General features: G+C 35.8%; 1 protein-coding gene across 6 annotated transcripts in view; it reads right to left on the bottom strand.

Moving 5' to 3' along the window:
* Window positions 1-2,548: 2,548 nt before the first annotated feature.
* LOC107224321 (baculoviral IAP repeat-containing protein 6) overlaps window positions 2,549-23,472 on the bottom strand; it is a 58,160-nt gene continuing 37,236 nt past the window's right edge. For 4 of the 6 annotated variants that reach the window (XM_046742277.1, XM_046742278.1, XM_046742280.1 and 1 more), the window contains 19 exons: window positions 22,890-23,088; window positions 22,431-22,652; window positions 20,902-21,426; window positions 17,111-17,381; window positions 16,272-16,531; window positions 15,425-15,704; window positions 13,505-13,890; window positions 12,925-13,059; window positions 12,471-12,648; window positions 12,095-12,240; window positions 11,676-11,918; window positions 10,592-10,810; window positions 10,187-10,408; window positions 7,243-8,568; window positions 6,259-6,479; window positions 5,562-5,801; window positions 4,399-4,587; window positions 4,162-4,296; window positions 2,549-3,572 (listed from right to left, as the gene is read on the bottom strand). In XM_046742277.1, coding sequence (XP_046598233.1) covers window positions 3,294-3,572; window positions 4,162-4,296; window positions 4,399-4,587; window positions 5,562-5,801; window positions 6,259-6,479; window positions 7,243-8,568; window positions 10,187-10,408; window positions 10,592-10,810; window positions 11,676-11,918; window positions 12,095-12,240; window positions 12,471-12,648; window positions 12,925-13,059; window positions 13,505-13,890; window positions 15,425-15,704; window positions 16,272-16,531; window positions 17,111-17,381; window positions 20,902-21,426; window positions 22,431-22,652; window positions 22,890-23,088 — 5,676 coding nt within the window. In that variant the 3' untranslated portion in view covers window positions 2,549-3,293. Of the gene's footprint in view, window positions 3,573-4,161; window positions 4,297-4,398; window positions 4,588-5,561; window positions 5,802-6,258; window positions 6,480-7,242; window positions 8,569-9,205; window positions 9,340-10,186; window positions 10,409-10,591; window positions 10,811-11,675; window positions 11,919-12,094; window positions 12,241-12,470; window positions 12,649-12,924; window positions 13,060-13,504; window positions 13,891-15,424; window positions 15,705-16,271; window positions 16,532-17,110; window positions 17,382-20,901; window positions 21,427-22,430; window positions 22,653-22,889; window positions 23,089-23,472 lie in introns of those variants that run through there. The other 2 variants (XM_046742279.1, XM_046742281.1) reach the window with 2 other exon arrangements.

The raw sequence follows: 23,472 nt of genomic DNA, 5'->3' as shown, positions 1-23,472 counted from the left end.
AAGCGCAAAACAAACGTCTGCTGTTCATTATTGCATCAACATTAATTTCAAATGAATTAAGTCTTGAATTTTTTTTCTCAAGTCTAGGACACATATTGAAAAATGTGATATTCACATGAATCTAAGTTATAGGTAATATCGTTGGTTTCCAGTTCGAAAAACTGTAAGACTCGTGTGATGTTTTGGATTTTTTAACCCCGGAACACATGTACGGGGTCGCAAACGACCCCAGCCACCTTTCAAACTGCTCGCATAAACTAGAAATTGACGTTACCGCATTAATACTTACGCTAATACTACAAATCAACTGCAATGAAATTAAATGTGCTATTCGCCATTCGTTTCCTTATTAAAAAACGAAAAGATTTATGTATTGACGAGTTCCATTATTGCTTTTAGAACGATTTTACAAACAAGAAATACGTTCTAGGCTCAAAAATGTTTACTGGACTTCGGAAGAATGACTTAAAAAATAATGCGAGTAGCTTAAAAATGAATGCTGTGAAGATATGAAACAGAATATGCTATTAAGCACCAAAGTGAAGACTTGCGCTTCTGCAGTTCTCTGAAAATATTTATTTGGTGCCGATCTTACTATCGGCAAGGTCAAATTTGTTTTTAGGGCCGATAATTAAGAGCTACCGTAATGTATACAATATCTATACATATATGTATATACCTATACACCACGAGTGATGAATAAGAATTCTCGACCTCGTATGTAATCTATTATAGAATCTTGGTGATCGGTCAATTAAGTAAACGTATTTTTAGTTAACGTTTCGACCCGGATACGGGCCCTCCTCAGAACGATTTATTTTTTTAACTGTCAAGAACAACAAAAAGATTTTTTATAAAATAAATAATAGTACTAGAAGTAATCAGACTTAAATATTGTAGATGTAATACTCTTAGAGCTATTATATATTATTGATTAGTAAGAACCTTTTGATTAATTGAAATAAGAATGTCTTTAAGTGTTATTTACCTTTTTTTTTAATTAAGTAAGTGGACTAAGATGTAGTCGAATTCACAATTACAATTGGTGGAGACAGTGTTCTTTTGAGTGACGGTAGTCAATGTTAATCTTCAAGTTATTTTACATGTGGGGGTTAATAGTTGGAAGTCATTAATTAAAAAGATTAAAGAACTATGTTTCTTCACAGTCAGTATGTCATTGTGTTAAAAGGTTTTTAAAGAAGGTCTTTTTAGCAATAAAATTAATTCGCAAGTGTCAAAGAAGTGGAGGTAGGCTCTTTATAATTAAGTTCCACATGTCTAACGAAAAATTGTTGGTTGAACCGATTGAGTCAACAGGTGAATAACGACTGATGGGAGAAAACAAATATAATCCAGAGTGAAGGTGAACCTATTATAAACAATTATACAGAAAAACAATAAATATTTTGTGAGAAAAGTTATGTAGAAAGGACTGTGTAATGGGGACAAAAAAATTATTTTTGTATGTAGTTAAGGTTAAACAATATTTGTTGTGTGGGCGGAGATTAGAGGTTTGTAAATATTACTTAAATGTTCAACATCTTGTCTAAGATTAACAGAATTGGTGTGACCTACAATGTTGCACATTTCTAGTAACAGTCTTCTATAATAATTGTGTTCTTCACAAAGGATGTTTGTGTTGTCGTAATTAAAAGTGTGTTGTTTATCGATACTATGTTTCGTTAGAGCTGTGTGACGTTCTTCAATCTCATGTACATTGCGTTGGTGTTCCCTAATTCTGGTGTTGAGATGTCGACCAGTTTGACCTATGTAAACTTGATTGCAATCATTGCATGGTATTTTATACACAACATTAGATCGTTTGCCCATGGGGATCTTGTCTTTTCCTGTATCAAAAACTAGTTGTAAATCTTTTGAATTTTTTCCAACAAACTTGACATTATGTTTGGCGAATAGGCGGTTAAGTGACTCAAAGAGACCAGATACATATGGGATGGGGATATATGTCGTAGCAGGTCTATTGTTATCTTCAGCGGGAGCAGAGTCAATATTATTGTCAGGTAAGTTGTTGATGTAGGTGCGTCTCTTATTAATATGTTGGTGTAATAGGCCATGAGGGTAATCATTCCATCTTAGTATATTGTACATGAACGACAGGTTTTTTTCCTGGAACTCTGTACTAGCAAGTTTGATAGCTCGGTCAACTAGGTTAATGATGGTGCCTATTTTCTAGGATATTTTGTATCTTTTTGTTGTTCTTGACAGTTAAAAAAATAAATCGTTCTGAGGAGGGCCCATATCCGGGTCGAAACGTTAACTAAAAATACGTTTACTTAATTGACCGATCACCAAGATTCTATAATAGATAGTATACACCACGAGGTTAGCGATTAAATATTCCACATGAATTTTTAACTGTATATTATTCAATTCATACATTTTTAAGACATCCTATAGTCAATCTAGAACGGTTTCATGTAGAATGGGTATCAATATTCATGTTACATACTTTTTCACCAACATCGCGACGTCCATATTTGAATTGATAAAAACCTAACTTGTGGGTGTTGAATATATTAAAACAAAGTTGAAAACAGAAATAACTTTATTCTTTGAAGTTTATGTTGCTCTTGTTTTTTTTTTCTTTTTTTTTCAAATATTTTCAAGGATCATTTCATACGAAATTACGGTAGACTGATTAGTTACAATTACACATAATTCCTAAGTCTTTATTTCAAAGTAGTATCGATTCGAGAATAAAATTTCTTTTATATTTTCCGATTTATTGCTCCACGATATCGGTTCATGTATTTCGTTCTTTTTTTTCTCTTGGAAAAAAAAAAGAAAAAGTAAAGTGGCTTACTACACAACAACGTACCAGTTTTAATTATCTGAAAAACAATATCTTAGATATTAGGTCAGGTTGCATTTCACGTATGAGGAATGGGATAGGAGGAGGTAAAACACAGCTACGTCGATGAGGAACATAATATGTATAATAAATATCAAGTAACATTTGTTGTACTTGAACAGTACACGCGGTAAAATGAAAGGAGTAGAAGACGACGTGTCTAATTTGTGAGAGCAATTAAATACTTACATACATACAGACACGCAACGTTCATTAATCGATTCAATTATACCTGTACGTCGTTTCCTTAGCCCGATTCTCGGGAATTTTTTTGCCGTAACCCCACCTAGTTTCGATCTCTCCCCTCTGACATGACCGAATAGGATCAACCCATTATTATTGTTCATAACACGTAACACGATAGACTTTTCAAAAGGTCCAACAATTTATAATACCCCGTTAAATCATCGTTCAGCCCTTTCTATTCACACACTTTTGAAACCATTTTCTCCATCTCAACGTCTGTGTCAATGTCGTGATGCATCAGGATGTTTGCCTGTTCGATGTTGCTGACCGGTGTTACCGCATTGCTTGTAACCGATGTCTGCGTCGTTGTTGGTGTTGGCGGTGTGCTTGGACTGCCGGGTGTGCCGACAAGTTCCAAAGGCGAACCTGGCGATGGAAGCGGTTCCACAAGATCCTCCAAACCTTCGGGCGTTGGTAATTTGTTCAGCTCATCTCTGAGCAGTCTATAATGTCTCTGAAAAATCACCGTGCATGGAATATTTATTTTATATCTGAAGTACGGTTCAATAACAATTTATTTCAAATTCCTCATTAAATTTCTGGTTTCTTTTTTTTGTGTTTTTTAGTTACCTGAAGTTCAGTTTCTTCTCGAGCAAAACAATATTACTGGAAAGAATACAGGAAATTTTCTAATCGGAGAATTGAAGGTGCGAAAAAAAAAAAAAAAAACAGATTCAATACTCAAAAGTCTTAATTCACAATCAAAATTAATCCCACAAATTGTGGTTAATCAAAACTCAAGAAATCAGTTTTGAGGGCAGCGAAGAAAAGAAAAAAGAACCTCTTATCGTATGTGATTGGACTCTGCTTAATACACCTTAAAAAACGGAATGGGATAACACAGTTTCAGAACGTTAAATATACAATATCATAGATTCTAAGTGATATTTTGCAAAATATAGAAATTTTTATCTCAAGTGAGACAAAAGATTTTTTTTATCTCGATTTTCTATCAACTTTTAGATACATCGCAGTGGATTTATTAGAATGAGATCCGATTTAATTATCAATGCTCGTAGCTTTTTTGGCACACAAATTAGTACCTTTAGTGCCAATGCGTTGAGAGATATGGTGCGACCAGATCGGCGATCAGCTCCATGTTGCTCCATGTCTCTTATCCACCCTTCGAGTTGCGCGACAATTTCGTGTCGTTTGATCCAAAAATGTGTATGAATAACCTGAGGAAGAATGAATTAATGCATATGGAGAAAAAAAGTTAAATGCCACTTTAACGATAAAAATAACGATGCGAAATAAAGAGCTTGCTGAAGAAAACAAACCTCCTTAAAACAGGGGCAGGGGTTCCGTATTTGCTCAAGCATTGCCCATTTGGCAGTAGCTTGACAAATATTGGCGTTATATTCTTGACTAGATTGAGCTCCACTAGATGTTCCTCGTGATCGCTCGTAGCCTGGCTCATTGAAGTATGGCTCTGCTACTAGAATTAACGACTGTATTGAGACTAAAACCTGCGAAAATAGAAAAATGTAAATTAAAATTGCGATTCTTAGATTTTATGTGATTTATGCTCAGCGTGTTAGATTTTGACCATCTCTCAAGTTACATGGTTATGAAGATTCAACGGTCAAAGAGTGATCATTCTTATTAATCTTACTACGAGATAATCGTAAATTAAATATTCATCAAATAAATATATTTATTAGATACGGAGATCTCTTTGAAAATGTGAAAACAGAAAATATTACAATTATGATAAAAACCTTAGATATTCCTAATAGGTCACTGCGGGTGAATTTCACCCCTAACATTTTTCAAACACTTCGTAGAGTCCCTTAGTTGTGGAAATGGGCCTCTTAGCGCCATTCTTCATACGAAATAAACGCCTTTTTCGACATTTTTGGTACTTTCTTTAATTTTGGCTATGTTTTACAATATTTAAACAATACTTAGATATTTTTATTAAATTCTTAAACAAAAGTATTATGTTTGGGGTGAATTTCACACCTTGTGACCATTATAGCATTCTACTGAGGTGTGACCTATTAGAGATATTAATGCTTATTTTCGAATCCCTTCAAAATTGTTGAACATGCATTATGTCAGTTCGATTTCACTTGACAATGACTCATTTTACTCAAAAAATTATTCTCTATACATTCACCGAAACATGTTATTTTTTATATCATGTTGGCTTCGTTGAATATTACATTTTGCAACATTGCACAGATATCAATTACAATGAATAAAAAATCCCAACATTGAATTAACTGCTGAAAAAGTGAAAGTCTGAATAAAATGAGGTGTTGCAGAGTCAAATTGAACGATTTTACTAGATTTCAATTTTGAAACGAATTGTACTGAAGTGTCGATAACTAAGCTACTTAGGAATGTAATTTAGCCTATGAGAATATTGACACAATTTTTTCTATAATTCGTGTGAAATTAATACTTGCACGCAACGAGAAAATGACAGTTTATTTACCTGAAGAAAACTACTAGTATGGGCATTCCATTTCTCTTCTGGTCGACCCTGCCACGTGTTTAATATACTCAGGCATACTTTGCCGTCGTTATACAAGTTAGGGTTAAATCTAACTGTATGGCGACCAGTTGTTTCCAAGTTTATCATCATCGGACTGTTTGGATATTCTGGGGGAAAGTATACATCAAACTCAAAACATCCGTTTGCGTATGGAGTTTCCGCAGGTCCTGTTATCAACACCTATAAATAAGGTAGCTGTTAATACACGAAATTCATTAGATAATTCATTGATATATCTATTTATTCGATAAGATTTCCTAATCCACCCCAGTTAGCACACAGTGAAGATCAGGTTTGACTTATTGCTGGCAAATTTATAATCAATAGTTGATCACGTTCTAATCCTAAGTTTGCAAATGTTTTTTAGGACTAGCGATTTACAGGCTAAATTATGGAAGTTGTGTACGAATTGACTTTTCTCCATCAAATAACAGTCAGGAGGAATTTTTAAGTTTTATATACCTATATAACAAGATTTCACGTGATTGTAGTTTGAACCGTTCTTTGAACTGAACAAATGTTTCTTTTCTTGTGCTAAAGAATTGTTTTTCATTTATTATTATCTACCCAAGACATAATTTTGTAAAATAATCGATTATTGCGAATTATTGGTTATTCATGCAATGGCGCAAAGTACCTTCATGACATCAAGCCTGTCCGCATCGCATCTGACGAACACACTGCTGCTATATGAGAGAGGTAGGGCAGTAGAAAGAGTGACGGCTTCTTGGGCTAGCCTTTTTACCCTAGTCGGATGACTTCGTTCACCGGCTGCTCTCATGTTCGACTCAAAGTGATAAGAAACAACGAATTTGTAGCCACCGGCATCCGAGTTTTCTGTTATCATTTCGTAGGTATCTGAAAGTATTGTTATAATCATTGCATAAACAACAATTGAATTGGCTGTATTGAGGTAGAATACATAGAAAAGTACGTGACTTTCCGGAATATGCTTCTTGAAAAGCATCGTTTCATTCGATTGCGCTTTGTTTTATTCTAAAGTATGTACATTAAGCTTTATTTGCATATTTTTTTCATAGAAATCAATTGATAGAAATTATTATTGCTGACGATCATTTTATTTGCCCCTGTGTTGACTATTACTTTACAATTCCATCTACCTATTTCTAAAATTTAGCAACCGTTAGAATTAATTCATTTTTGAACTAGAAATTTTCTCATCAATTCTGAGATATTACATTTATTTTCCTGGTGAAAAAATCATCATTTCATTGGACCAATAATAAGTACTTTCAAAACAGGAGGAATAAGAAAAAAAAGTGGAGAATTCGATATTGCCAAATAATTTGAATAATTCAACTATCTGAATTGCTAAAATAATTAAAAATATTCCAATTATCCGAAAACTACTAATTAATCAGACATACTCTAATATTCGATTTACATTTAACCATATTCTTTTCTACTCGACACAATGCCCATTCGCCCACCCAAAAAAATTCACTAATACGAGTTATTAGTACTATGAACATTACAGATTATGTACACGAATAAATTCTGAATTCATCGAACCAACTTGTCAAAACAGTCAAAAGAAAATCGAACAAAATTCATATTCACAAAACTGATTAATAATTTACAGCAATGATCCGAGGCTTACCGAATTGTAGATTCTTCATGACTTCGAGATACCGTTGTTCAACGGACCTCAACGGCAGTTCAGAGGCGATTGGACTAGGTCCAGCAAGTTCCTCTGTTATGCCTGCAAGCCTGGAGGTAGCATTTTGCACGATAGCAGCGCTTTCTTGTATATCCGGTATGAGCGTGGCCAGTCCCTCATCTTGTTCGGTATCGTCCGTGTATTTGGAAGCTGTCTTAGACTTACCACTCTTGGTCCGATTGATCTTATGCATGTAAGTATTGACACAGACTTTCATACTGGACAAAAGCGAAACAATCGAAGGCTCATTGCTCCTCCCCGTCCTGGGCAATAGCAGTGGAGCCAACTGGGCGGAGAGCGCCATCGCCCTGAGTAACTGTAGTATTGCCCTGTAGAGCGGAATGTGCCTGGCCATGTCAAGCACCGAGTCGTTCCTCAGGTACGAGGAGAGCGCCGGTAGGAGGCACGAGCGTGCCAAAAGTTCGCCGAACGTAACTGGCAGTTCTCTCTGAGGAGGACCTCCAGGTCCGACGTAGCTCGCGATGACCTGCAGCAATACTGTGACGTGTTCCTCCTCCGATCGCTGCCTCAGTAGAGCCTGTTCAACGTTCCAAGACTGCTGCGTCGATCCAGTTCCAAATCCGGTCCCCTTCGCCCAATACAAGTGCGACTTGTCATCGCTCCGACCACTGCTCTGGCCAGTTTTCTGCTCCACACCTTCGCCGCTCCCGGTCTGATGCGTAAAGACCGCCAGGCAGTTTAGCAGAAGGTGAACGGCGCCGACGTCGATCATAGTCCGCCTCAGCAGGAGACCGTCGTCCGTTGTCGGAGGCGTAGTTTCGAGGAGTTGTTTAAGCACCTGGAACGGAAGCGTTGGTAGCGAAGCCGCTAATGGAGAGGCGAGAACGTCGCCGCCGTCGCCGTCATCCAGAACGCCGAGAGCCAATCGGAGCAGACATTGGGCTCGTTTTCGATCCCTGAGGAGAACTTCAGCGTAGCCTGGAAGCCGGAGGAAGAGGCCAAAGGCAGCCAGCGAATGAGGTGGGATGTGAGGTGTGGGGGGAGGCGCTCTTGGTGAGCCAGAGCTCACACCTTCCAAGTCCTCGTAGATATCGTCGCTCGCTTCCACTTTTACCCAGTCTGCGTCCGGCTGTTCCGGCGATGGCGATTTTTCTGTGAACGGCGCTGATCTACCAGAGTCTGGATAGACGAGAGGCAGATGCGTCGCCAGAACTGCCAGACCACCTGTCAAGCTAAAAACGCCCAGCGAACTTTCGGCACTGCGATGCTCAAGTAGATCGTTGTCACTTTGCTTTGTCATATCCTCTGAAAACAGTGATGATAATAATATTATTGTTGATGTTTTCTATTGTGAGATTGTCGTACATTCAGTATTTATCAAATTGTTACATTTGTGAGCTGCAAGGATCTCTGCAAAAATACAAAAATAAGAAATACTAGAATTGTGAACAATGGATTGGTGTTGATACTTCGGTTTAAATCACTTCGAAATTAATAAAATTCGGGGAGATTCATGGTCGATTTCACTCTACAAGCTCATTTTCTTTGGAAGACATCTACAAAGTCACTGGACCAGATGTCCTATATTTTTCTTTTCAGTAGTCAATTCATTGTGAGTAATTAATTAAATAATTGTTGCTAATTCAGTTCGATAGCTAAATTATAAATTACTTTATCAACAAGAATTACCGCAAATTGAACCAACCGCATATATTCGCTAATCTAAAAAATCATTTCACGCCTATCCGTTTTTAGGAGTTAGTAGTGTTAACATGATGATAAATTGAATAAAACATTATTCTGCAATTTTGGAATAACTCTGATGGAAATAATTGTACAAAATACGAGTAACCCTTGCTTTGTCACGGTATACAATGAATTTCAGACAATCCTTAAGGGGAGGTTCTAGTCAAAATCGACCAAAAAAACTTATTTTTTTTGTATTGCTTTATTTTCATCCTTAAAGTCTTAAAAATATTAAAAACCATGCAGACATTGGGGCTCGTCACAGGAATAAATAGTAAAAACTTTGCTGCGAAGACGGACGATAAACGCATCACATCAGCGGAGGCGAATCTATCAGTGTTGGCGAAAAAGGCCAGAATTGACAAAATCAGTACCAAAGTTCAGCAAAACATGCTTTTAGAAGATGAGGAAGGAATCCTGTATGGTGCGGGAATAGCTGATTAGATGTAAGTGTCAAAAAAAAAATAATTATATACGATTTTTTCTTCGTCAAACTTTAAACGCGTTTTTCTCAAAACACCTTTTTTTGCGCGCGGGGCGCGATTCCGCTTCAACGACTACAACGATTTCGACGTTTGGCGGCTCAAATTAAAGCTTATTCAATTTAGGGGGCCTGTAGGAAGCGTTTTTTGTCAAAAAAAAATGTTTAGTATTTTTTTTTTGACGTTAAAACAAATAAAAAGAGGCAAAAAAGGTGTTTTTTTTTTCAAAGAGTCCCCATTTTTTCTAAAAAGGGTTTTTTAAAAATCGGAAATTCATAAGGCCTCCCAAATTTCATCTACTTTAAGATTTTTTTTGGTTTTTTCGTTTCGGATCACTTGGCAGGGCTGTAGAGTGCCCCGCGCACACTGTCCACCGCCGCGCACGACCGTCGTCAGTGAGGGCTGGAGCTGCCATTTTGTATTATTTTTACTCGAAAAAATTTTGTAAACTTTTTAAAATATAGACAAATAAATGCCACAAAATTTTTTTTAAAGAAATACGTATGTACTCTCAAAAAAAAAAATCATGAAATTACGCACATTTTCGGGCCTCTGGACTAGAACCTCCCTTGTTGCAAAATAACGAATTTTGCTAGAAATGCCTAGTTACGTTATAGTTGGTAACTTCAATCATTGAGGTACATTTAACACTCTTTAATGATTAGAAAACATTGAAAATGGTTTTGTCACTGTACCTTTAGATTCTTTAGTGCATTGGCGTAAGGATAGGTAAAGACAAGGCTCGGAGAGAGATGTCCCACTATCTCCTGCTATTGCCAACAATTGAGCAACGGTAAGTTGCGGCGGCAACGGCACGTCTGGATGAGATATGTGAGTTAAAAACTGTTGGTTCGCAGTGTTTGGCGAACCTCCATGAAGGCTGTTAGAAGAACTTTTTCCCGCCATCGTAGTTCCGTCTGTAGATAATCAAAATGCATGGAGGATGTGTGTGAGAAATGCATGCAAAATTTGTAAAATTCGATATTCAATTCATCATCTGAATATGATGAAAAATGAGAAAGAAAAATACACATCAGCAAAGAGCATGGGAAATTGCAAATAAACAACTGTGAAGATATAGTAACAGCAAAAAGTTATACCAGGCTTTGATCGAATTCTCAGGATAGGACCGCGCGTCTGGGTTCTGTTCGATACTTCTTTGGCTCGTTTATCTTTGGCTGTATTTCCAGCAGCAACGCTGAGCGAATCTGCAACTAAAGCTAGTCCAGATTCCCATAATTCACGCGTACGACTTGTGCCAGATGCGTTGGTTTCAGTTCCCTTGCAAGATGACGGAAGCATCGAAGGGAGCCAAGTTCCTGATTCAATCAAGTTATCCAAATGTAATCACATATTAGTAATGTATGTATACGATTAGACGGCTGTAAAAGTAAGTACATTTCAAGAAAAAATATCTTGACAGTTAATTATCCGATTCGATTCGGATTTGTTTTATGCAAGAGTAGGTATGTATATCCAGCTTTGTGAATATATTTTTGTTCGTTAGAATCAATCAACGGGAAGTGTTATTATTTCTAATTGAACAACGTCGAACATTTCGTTCGTTGACATATTTCGTGGTTTTCACGATCTCCGAAAAATGGCACAATCAATTTACTTAAAATTTGGATACAGTATTTTTGGACAATTTAACCTCTTTGGTTAAATTCCAAGGTTTCGTTTTTTGAAAATTATCATATTTTCTATGTTCACTGACTGAAAACAGTAATAAATTTTGCACGAAGATTTGGATTTAAGCTACAAACGACTGCCATTTTGTTACCAAATAACGTAAAAAGAAATTCCGTTGAAGGCAAAGAGCATAAACTATCCAAGAATATCGTCTCAAAATTCGAAGTAAATCGGTTGAGCCGTTTTCAAGATATCGAAGGCACCGCAACACATGACATAGAGCAAAATGGTTGACATTATCGTTAACAATGCTTCTCATTGATCGATTTCAACGACACCCAAAAATATGTGTAAACATCTACAACCTTTTAAATAAAACAAACCCTAGTAAAATTGAATAAACGTCTATTGAGGTACCAATTTCCAAACTTCACCAACTTTTTCAACTGTCTAAACATGACAGACAACTAAAGGAAAAATAAAAAGAATTAAACGAACATCCAAATTCACAATATTGTGTGTTCTTTGAACGAAATAAAAATCAGTTCTTACCCGATACTTGCTGTAAAATATCAGCTACAGTTGCTCGAGTAGGAAGATAAAGCAGCTGATGATAATGACCGAGTGGGTGCGCCGGGTGTGGAGGCATAGACGGCATGTTGTGCTTAGCATCAGTCATGGCGACCTTCATCGGTACTTCGGAACTAATAGCGACCGAAACTTTTTCGCCCTCCAACAGTAATTGAAGAATCAATCGGCGTGTAAATCCTGATATTCCATGCAAATATCTCATGCCTGTAAAATTGACAACATTAAATGCATAGAACAGAGTAAATTGTTGGTTCAATAGTTGGAAGTTTTCCGTATATATCATTATTTTGTTCGATCGACAAGCGACGATTCTTATGAACTGGTGTATTGAAGTAGATATTTAGAGCAGTTGGTGGCGATTTAGTGTGACAGAAACTTACTTGGCGGTGTTCTTTGCTGTAAAATAACATCAGTTAACACCTCAGCGAGTAGTTTCTGATTCACCGGGTGACACCAACAGCATCGAGATAGGAACTTGATCATAGCACTTTCCAAGCCAGAATAAGAGACATTGGTTTCCGAACACCTGCAAATAGGATGCTAAAAAATAACCTGTGAAATACTACAACTACAAGAAATCAATCATCGAAGTAGCAGCTAAACAATTGACTGCCATATTTAAATATTAGTTTTGGAACAAAAGGAAAAAAAAAAAATTAATTTTCAATAGCTGAAGAGAAACACAAAAATTATTGAGAATCGTTACCCATCATTGATCATACTATTTCGCACGACTTATTATCTGACTGTACAAACCTGGACAAACAGATGGAAGGATTTTGAATCGGACGATTACTGAGTAGTGACAAAAGCGGTAGCCAAAAATTTCTACCCTCTCGTCCCAACCAATCGCGCATTCTACCCTCTGAACAAAGGAGTGACAAAAACTCCAATACCATTGATATACTCTCGGGTTCTGTCATACACAATCCGTCTGAAATCACGTGAAACGAATTAGCGTTTGTTGTTGTTTACTTAAAAATGCACAGAATCATTTCAGAAATATGCATAAAGTGATAAATATCGATAATATCGAAATAAAACAGCAATTAATAATCAAGATCTTTAAAAATTAGTTCAACTACATAAGCATTCTTATTTATATTACAAGACTTTGAACTTAGATACAGATAGATTGAGTAATTTCCTCAAAGGCAAAAAATATTTTTTTACCTTCGATGTAATTTTATCATAACAGTATTTATCTTACCTGAATTGTTATTGGTTTGATGGGATGATTCGCCAGCTTTGTCATTGTCCGTCAAGCTTTGATTACCCATAATGCCTGTACAATATCTTACATCAGGAGCTAGTCCTTGTTTCTGGTTTTCCATGGTACAGAATTCTGTAATAATTTCAAACGAATGACGTTAAGACAGTTAAATGTTTGACATATAATAATAATTTTTAAAAAATACTTCTAATTATAACCGAACAACTGATCTGTAATACTCGTCTCCAAAGTATGACATAAGTTGGTGAATATCTGACACATTTTAAATTTTAAGCATTATAGTGTAGCATTAATAAGATAAAAATTATTCCACTTATAAGATAATATATTGATCATTAATCATTATCGTTCTATATCTTTCTCAAAGATCATGAATTTCCAGTTATATACTCTGTTGACGTAACAAATATCCAGGCAAACAATTCGGCTACTGAAGTAAAATGTATTTCTAAACAAATTAACTGAATTTTCAACGTTTACATTTCTTGATACTATCGTTACGAACTTAAGATTACGAAAATATTTACTCATTGTAAACTCGAATGCCTTTGCTTACCTGCTATGGAGGCAGTCAGAAGAGCTGGAAGACCTGAGTCTATGAGCTGCTGAGTAACCTGCGGTGATCGAGCAGCCGCAGCAACAGTGAGTAGCTGGCCTTCGGTAAGGTGCAGCCTTTTGCAATCAGGTAATACCAATCTGCAGTACCACTCTTCGGCGTCGTTTTCACTCTTCCTGTCGTCAGTTTGCCCTTCGCTTTCCTTGCGATCGTCAGATATAGAAGCAGAATGATCTGTGGCTAGATTGGGAACCAATATCCTGACTCTCTGAAGCAAGAGCGGGAACAGCGTCGGTCTCACATAGCAGAGAGCGCAAATCGCGGCGTCGATCGCTTGTTTTAATGCTGAATATGTTCCGAGTGTCAAGCTCCATTCGTATAGGGCACTGAAAAATAGATAGAGGATTAAATTAACAGAAATTAAAAGGTCTTTATCAAATATAATATGAAAATAAAAAATACTAATTCTTTGAGAAAAATATTTGGCGCATAATCGAGGAAGTCGTTCTTTATTTACGGTATTCGTCAGGTAGATTTAAACTTGAGTGAAAAATCAAAATGGCAGCTGTTTGACACACTTGAAACTTTATTTGCGGACTAAACTAATCTTCAAAGCTAGTTCGAAATGAAATGTTATTTCACGTGAAACAAAATGACAGCACGAGCTGTTAAAGTATAAATTCACCTGTAACTAAACTCAAATAACCTTGAATTTAGCCCATGAAAATCGCTTATATGTATTGCAAAAAGAAACGAGTAACGTTGGATCTTAATGTAATCATATCAGCTTTTGATTATCCTAAAAATGACTTATCAGGGTGGCCATTCCGCTCACGGAATTCCCTGACATTTCCCGGTTTTCCCTGACTAAAATCATTATTTTTCCCTAACATTGTGATGCACAATTTGTGCAGAAATCACTAAAAACTATAGTAACCTAGGTAAAGTATGGCCAAATATATTAAAGTTATAAAAGTTTTTAAAAGTTGTTCATTCCGTTCATTATGATTTTTGAAAGTTGACAAAAAATGAAAATTTCCATTTGCTTGGTCTTGTTAAGTATATATTTAAGAAGGGGCTCCAAGAAGCGAAATATTTTTAGAGCTATTATTTGAACATTTATGCTGTTTGCAATGAAAATCGAGGTTCGAAGAATTATGACTAATTAACGAATGTGTTACTTTTTGAAAAATATACTTAAAAATTTTTTTCCAACGGGACATTTTTCTTTCAAGCGTTAAGAATACACCACAATTTATCCAAATTTTTAAATTGATATTTAATACAGCAAAACAATTATTTTAGGCGATGTACTGTCTAGACGCGGCGCGTCTACGCCGTAACAGTTGCGCACAGCCCTATGTTCAGCGTTCAATTAAAATTACTGATACTGAAGATGGAATTCCGGGTGCTTGTACTTTTTTGTTGGAAATTTCCTCCTCTTTAAGAATCTTTTTAAAATTTTCGCTAGCGCTTTTACTTTTTGAGTTATTGCCAAAAATCTGAGGCTTCGTTTTTTCTAGACTATTAGGCGTCGGTGAACTTGCGTCTCCACACGCAGTGATGGCCATAGATAAATCAAACCGATGTCTGCTCGTATTACTGAATTCATGTGACAATCAGCAACTAAGCTTATAATCGTCGATAGGAAGAGAAGAAAAATTGTGACGATGCGGTGATAGCATCTCAATTTTATGGACAAAGCTTTTGAAATCCGTGAGTTCTGTAAAAAGTCCCTGACCAACCAAAAAATTTCCTGAAATTTCCCTGACTTTTCCCTGACATACAAAATTCCCTGACATTTCCCGGTTTTCCCGGTTTTCCCTACGGGTGGCCACCCTGCTTATAGCCGCCACATTTAGTTGGTAACAAAAAGTGTTATAACTGATATTCGACAACGAATGAATAAAAAATTCTTACTTGAATAACTCGTTAGTCAACAAACTTTGCAGATCATAATTGAGATCGTTTCGTTTGTGAGCTTTCCATATGATAGCAGAAATAGAATGAACATATACGGCTGATGGTGAGGCTGGGTTAGCACTGGTGTTGAACCTTGTGACCGCGTTGGTCGCCGAATTGTAGAGCCAAGAAAGCACTGCCAAAATTCTTGCTTCGGTTCCCTCATCTTGGACACAGCACAGTTGTTGCAATAATTCCACTACCAATTGAACCGTTGATATTTGTTGATTTCCAGCTGCTACAGATCGGCAAAAATAAAAATCTTTCATGGGTATAAATATCAACGATATTCGGTAAATTTATGATTTGGAGTATAATGTTAAAGTATAGTCAGCGGTTCAAGTTTGTGTAATATAGAGAGTAATTTTAAAGTTGCGATTAATATGCAGCCTTTATGTATTACATTTTTTTACTATACACCCAAAAAATATCGTTATGAGTACAACATGACAATTACTTTTGCAGCTGTTACCAGAAAATTTGGTCTGCGTTACTATTCACATTTGTTTATATTCTCTGTTAGTATATTTTCTTGTAACTGTTGCGATTATTTCATGTTAGTACGACGATAAATTGATCTTAAGACTTGAATTAACTGAGAAAATGTAGCCTACCAAACAGACTTAATATTGCGATAGCCAGTAAAATTTAGTAATGATGACTATAATTATATTAAATAGTTACCTGTATCAGATTTTCGTGTAATGCAAACAATAATGAACTGTTACTTTAATGATACCGATTTTACTAGAATAAAAGAGGATGCAGTTGATTTATCGTAATATATCAGAGATAATATTATTACCTTGAAGTAGGACAGTCGATCTGTTATTCAGTAAGAAATTGATTAGGCGTAAGCCGAGATCTCGGGAGTGAAGACCCAACTGTAGAAGAACTCTTTCTAAATTGGGAGTGAACAGAGACGGAGCTGGAAGTAGCAGCAGATTACAGCAGGCCTCCATTAATCCTTCGACCGACGCTGCTGAGTTTAGTACATTCTCTGCTAAACTGCTGTTCGACATGCTGACTGAGAGGCACTGATGTACTAGTCGAAGCCAGCCTAAGCTGTAAGAGGATTATTTCATTTTTGAGTAAACATGACACAATCAATCGTTACACCAGTTTGAACACTTAATTTGGATTTTGGCTTTTTTCGCTTTCCCTGACCAAAATAACGCTTTTTCCCTAATTTCTTTCACTTCTATGTATCGAATTGTGCTACACTTTTGATATGTTTTCAAACACGTCGTAATTGAATGGTTCAGTACTTAAAAACAGAGAGTTGTAAGTACTGATGAACATAAAGTTTTGATCTGTAGGATATATTTATATATCGTTGTTAATTCTATCATCGTCTTCTTAGTAATGAACATTGACAATCGAGCGAGTATAACGAGCGTTAAAGATGATGAAAAATGAGTTAAAATGACTAGTACTAGTTTGTAAATTCATAAATCGCATTGAACATCATATATTGCGAAATTTCCCACGAAGAACGGCATTTGCTAATATTCATCATAACAAATATAAAATTCCTTGACATTTCCCGGATTCCCAGGTTTTCCAGCCACATGCCTACCGTATTAATAAGTTCACTATTAATCAGAAAAATGAACATAGGACAACGTTGTTTTGACAATTTACCTAGTTTTTGTTAGCTGTTCCTCGTCTATGGCCTCAGTGGTTGTTTTTACTTCACCAAAAGCAGTTGTTCCCAATAATCGTATCTGACTCAATCCAATGTTGGTAGAATCTCGCGGCTTGTAGAGTCTCACCAAGACCGCTGTTGCCACTTCTGGTTGCGATAAGGTTAATCTTATGAATGTCAGCCCAGCTGTAGGCATTGGTGGACACACAGGAGTTAAAGTTGAATTTCCTTCCCTCGATATTTCCAAAGCGACCGCAGATGGGCAAGCTGTGAAATATTTGATTAAAAGTTTCAGTCGTTGCTGGGGCAGGTAGAATAAAGGAAACTTAGAGAGGCAGATTCAGGGTGTCTAGCGTCAATTGGCGATCCAATTCCCTGACTTTTTCCGGTTCATAGCATATTTTAACTCTGCTCAAAAAAACAATGGCATTTTTCTGATCCAAATTCATTGAATTATACGCATAGTATATTTATTGTAAGTTGAAATAATCCATGTTTATCAAACTTAATTTAATTTGACTAGAGTAGAAAATACAATGTCGTAAATGTTTTTGAGTGAAAGAAAATTATACCTAGTCATCGATTTAATTCGAAAAATTTTACATTCCTCATCAAATTGACAAAAGCTCAAGTTTAATTAGCAATATAATTTTTTCGAAATTACTTCCATTCTATAGGTGCATGACATATTGACAAGAATTTAGCTTTTAAGCGATATTAATAGAAAAAATGTAAAGAATTCTACTTTTTCAAATTGCGTTAAATTTCCCAGTCTTATAGAAATTCCGTGGCACTAGACATCTTGTCGCCCACGTATCCTTGCTCACGTAGCAACTAAACGGATCTTAAATTCGGAAAAATAATGGTAAAAAAATTTCTAGGTACTACAATTCGATTCTATGTGAAATACGCAAGTCAATGATGACAGATAAATTTTATTAACTGTTTGAGTCATAGTGTTAGAAGCAAATTGATTAAAAAAAGAATCGTTAAAATTGAAGGAATAATTCATTTTCGAGAAAGTCACCAGTGTACACATATACAGTGAAACTTCTATAAACGAACAGCTCCCACAACGGATTCCTGTTCACAACGGACAGTCTAACCTCTCCACAAACACAATTTACACGTTAATATTGTTCAGAATAGCGGACACTCCTCAATAACGGACAATATTTTTAGTCCCGAAGATGTCCGCTATTGAGAGGTTTCACTGTACATGTTTTGCATAAATTATGAGTTTTTGAGGTGGCTGATTACGAATCTGTAATCAGAGTTTAAAAATCCAAGATGGCGAAAGGAAATTTCAAATTAGATGGAATCAGGAGAAAAAACTCTTTCAGGGGTTTTTGGGTTGCTGATTACGAATCTCAAATCAGATTAAAAAAATTCAGTGGAGCGAATCCAAACAGCGGCCTCGAAAACCCCCGCATAGTTTTTCTACTGATTTCGATAAAATTTGAAATTTTCATCCGCCATCTTCAATGTTTGAACTTTGAATTCAGATTCGTAACTAGTGACCCCAAAAACCTTAGAATACTATCATATACGATATAATATATGTATTTTTAAAAAAACCAATGTCTGTCTGTCTGTTTACCCCGTAAACATTGCTGTACCATTCATCCACGAAAATTTCTGAATTTTAGAAATGGATGTTTCCTTGTTAGTCCCGTATGCGTTCCTTTAGCATTGCGAAGGTTTATGAATTAGTACAACCATTTTACAATAGGTGGCGCGCGAGTCTTTACAACAAATGACCGTATTTCACAGTTTCCAGAACGATTGAACCGATTTTGATTTTTTTTTTTTTTCTCCGAGTAGGTACAACCACCCCCCTCACACAAAGTAATTCTGGTGGTCGTTGAAATGTCGCCAGCCGTTAATGGCGCTGGTAGTCAAGCCACGTAGATGTATAGGGGGCATTCCACGTCAAACCAACCCTTCATTAGCCTGACCCTCTGGGATTTTGAAAACTAATGGATTTTGGGTTGGTTTGGGTCAAAAATGAAACCTCAATTTTTTTAAAAATTTTCCGCCATTATGAAAAAGTGTGACAAAAATGAAGATGGACATTTTGAAAATCGATGACATTTTTTAGGAAACATCCAAACCTCGAAAACACATCTTTTCGTCGTGATTCGAAAATGAGATGAAAATGCTGAAAACTTTTGTTTTTTTTAATTTTTGTACATTGAAAAAAAAAAATTCACTAATTTTAAATGGTGGTTCTTCATGGTAGAAAATTAAATAAAATGAAACTTCGTCTTGGTAAAATTAGATTTTCTTTTTGGCTGAAGTGTAAAACGACGAAAACGATGCTCAATCAACAGGAACCTTCACTAAAATGTATTAGTTAAGCAAGAAAATGACGTAATTGTTATTATATTTCAATATTCTTATCATAGAATTGTTTATTTCAAAGAAAACGAGTGAATAATATACCTAAGAATAACCTGTTATATAGTTTTAATTCAATAAAACACACTTATATTGATTATTTTTATTGTGAAAGGATTCGATATATTTTACTCGAAGAGGAAGACAAATATTGTTTAACAACTACGGTACCACCTACTTTGGGGATAAGGCATTGTGCTTGTTGCAATTTTTTTCTTTACTAATATTTAAAAAAGTTTTTCAATCGTTGGTAACTCATTGTTATAAAATTCACCATTTGAATATTGAACAGCAATATTCGCAAGATTTTTAGCCCAATCATAAAGCTCCTTTGCTGTCTTAAATATGAAAAAAATCAATTTGACAATGCCTAATGACTTACGTCAAAGATATCTGTATTATTCACTAGTTTTCTTTGAAATAAACAAACATAGAATATTGAAATATGATAACAATTACGTCATTTCTCTGAATAACTAATGTATTTCATTGATGCATCATTGCATATTGAAGCATCTTGATTGAGTTTTTCCTATTTTTCTTCGAATAGAATATCGTTTTCACAGTTTTACTCTTGAATTAAAACGAAAATCTAATTTCACCAAGGCAACGTTTCTTTATAATTTATTTTTTACTATGCAGAACCACCGTTTAAAATTAGGAAAAAATATTTTTTTCAGAAGCAACAGATTAAAAAAAAAAAATTTTTCTTACCATTTTCAGCCCATTTTCGAATCATGATGAAAAGATGTGTTTTTGAGTCCTTGATTTCGCAAAAAAGTTTCATCAATTTTCAAAATGTCCATCTTCATTTTGGGTTGCCACACTTTTCCATAATGGCAGAAAAATGTTGAAAAATTAGAGGTTTCATTTTTGACCTGAACGAACCAAAACATCTATTAATCATCGAAATCCCAGAGGATCAGGCGAATAAGGGGTTGGTTTGACGTGGAATGCCCAATAGGTATGCATGAGCGACTACGCTGGCGACATTACGTGACGATATTTTCATAGTAGGATAGCCGCCAGTGTCCGGGGGATGGCCACGTCTGTTCAGGTTTGAACAGATATATTTCATTACAACCAGATGGAGTTTTGGAGAAGTAACGATATTTGTAAGCCAAATCAGAACGGGATTATATACTTAAGCAAACGCCGACTCAGCTCTTAAACATAGAGGTTAGGTTAGATTTGGTTCTAGATTGAGTCAGTTATTATCAACCTTCATTCAAATATTCTTAACTGTAAGCAAGATTTTTTTATCTGAATAGAATTTTCATTTTATCATATTAAATTTGGATGCGGGCGAAGCTGCAACGGGCAGCTGGTCTTGTTATAAAAGGGGACTCGGCACAATGATGGGTGACTCAAAGGGTTAAACACTCACTGGCCAGTGCTGTGAGATGAGGTTGCAGCTCAACTTCTCTGAGCAGAATCGCACAAGGTAATGTGACAGTCAAATCGACCCAAGCTTCGTCAGGATAAAAATGATAGGACCATGCAGCTGTTCTGGCTCTTTTGTGCGGAGCAGCACTCTGAATTAGAACATCGGCAGGTTGGGCAGTAGGATTTGACCAAGATATCGTTCCGAGTGGTGCAAAATTTAGTAATCCATCCTCATAAGATTCCAGAGAGTTAGGTGACTTTTTATTGCTCGCGGCGACATGGGCAAAATGTGGCGAGTTTGAAAGATGCTGCATGACAAGTGCGATCACGCCAGGTGATGCTGAATTACTGCCGCTACTGCTGCTGCTCGCTTTTACCAAATTGTTGCACAGCACTTTTACACCTCCCATACTGGTGAATACGGCCAAAGATGCCTCGTTGTCGAGCACCCTTAATATGTACCAGAGCAGGGGCTCTGATAACTGCATTACGCCCAATTGTCGCTCTCCTTCGATTTGTCCACACGCTGTTTAAACGAGTTGCAACATTACAAAAATTAAGAAAAGGTGACTGAATTTTGGGATATTTCTTCAACTCATTTACATGAATTTGGAGTCAGTATTCTTGGATAGTTTATTCTCTTTGCCACAATCCTACTTTTTGTGTAATTTATTTAGTCATCATATTTTTGTCCCGAGTTGCTTTCTAAGTTCAATTTTTTTCTTTTTCTACACAGCCTAACTCTACGTAATAATAGTTATTACTTTTATGCGATCATTAAATCTCTTTAATACATAAAGAGTCCTAAATTTTATTAGGATATGATTGCCATTTTCAGTTCATATGATGCATTGTAAATACGAAATTCATGTAGCTTAAGAAATTTTTTTTCTGTATGTTTCAATAATAAATAAAAATTTTTTTATCAACTGAATGAAAAAAGTTATAAATTGCTTACGAAAAACCGAATTTCAACTTCAAACGGTAACCACTTTAGTAAAACAAAATATTTAACGAAAGTTCGGTTCATGGAAAAGAGGACAGCCTAACGAAAGACACTGTCTCCAAATTTGAACTGAATTGATTGAGCAGTTTTCAATATATCGGCGTACAACAAAATATGCCAGCAAGCAAAATTAACGTTATTATCAATAACAATGCTTTCTCTTAGTAGATTCTAATAGAAAAAATGTATAAACAAAGCTCAATCAGCATAATTTTGACTTAAACAAATCCCAATCGAATTGAATAGTTGGTTGTCGAGATATAAATTCCCAATTTACCCACTTTTTCAATCTGCTACTTATAACATAATTAAATGATCTACGTAATAATCTCAGAAGCAACATACGTGATACTGGATAAATACCAAATGCGATTCCTGTTCGTTCATTTCACTCGTATCAAATTGCATACAAAATTTTATTTCTGATATCGTTTTAGTAATTTCTATGCTTGTGACTTGAATTTGATACATTGAATCCAAAGACAGAAAACTTTGATGACACCTGACATCTTGTGAATACTCACATGACGCAAGATACTGATAAAGCGGATTCAGAACCAGTGAAGGGCTACTGGATTTTCTGGTAAGTGTGGATAGTAGTTGGAAAGTAGCATCAGGAATCGACGAAGGATCCCCTAATTCCGTAGTTGCTCCAGCACCTTCCCCCAGCAGCATAGCCAAAGAAGATCCTGTGCTATGGCCAAGAGCACCCAAAAGCCTCATCATTGTCGGTTCGTGCTGCAATACTGTAAAGAACATCATGTTCTTAAAATTAATTATAAAGTAATGCGGGTAAAGTCGATCATAAAACACATCATTTTTTATTTAAATGACGTCTGGAATGACTAAATTCAACTTTTAATGAACTATTTGAAAACAAACAAATAAATAAATGTAAATATTTTACATTGCAAATTTTTAGAAACTATATTGATGGAGGTTAGGTAATAGCAACAATAAAATCAGGTCGAAGAAATATTTACCGGTATCGGCGACACATGGAACGCGTTTGGCAGTGTTAGGCTGATGAATTCTATAAGAGGTTTGCTGTTCGGCAACTTTGCTCTCATCCGTCTGAGAGGTGTTCAAGTTTTCCTGTTCAACGTTGCTGTTTGAACTACATCTTGGTGTCGCTTCACCCATCTCCATATCTGATGCACTTTCTTGTCTGGTCGGTCTGGCCTGATTTACAGAAAAATGGATTGACATAAATTTAATTCCATTACTAGAATAATGAAGAAAGTTGCAAGAGTGTCAGGTATTAGTGCTGGAAAGAACTAAAGGTCTGAAATCTTATTGAATTCGAAAAAATGCGGACGATATCAGTTGCAAGAATGAATCAAGAATAACGTATGATGACTGAGTATCGCCTCTTCTATTTTGGCATATGAAAACGCAAGTTTCTACACTCTATAGATATAATGTATAATATAATACATTTAGAGTATGATGTGTGAGCAAAAAAAAGCTACATATTTGATTATAATGCATGACAAGCATGATAATTTGAATATTTAGTTTAAGGCAGCCTCAATTTTAGAAATTAATGGTTTTGGTACTGTGTAC

This window comes from Neodiprion lecontei, chromosome 5 (assembly GCF_021901455.1).
Source record: "Neodiprion lecontei isolate iyNeoLeco1 chromosome 5, iyNeoLeco1.1, whole genome shotgun sequence".
Lineage (NCBI taxonomy): Eukaryota > Metazoa > Arthropoda > Insecta > Hymenoptera > Diprionidae > Neodiprion > Neodiprion lecontei.
The sequence above is the reverse complement of the archived record's forward strand: the minus strand, read 5'-3'. Positions and strand labels throughout refer to the sequence as shown.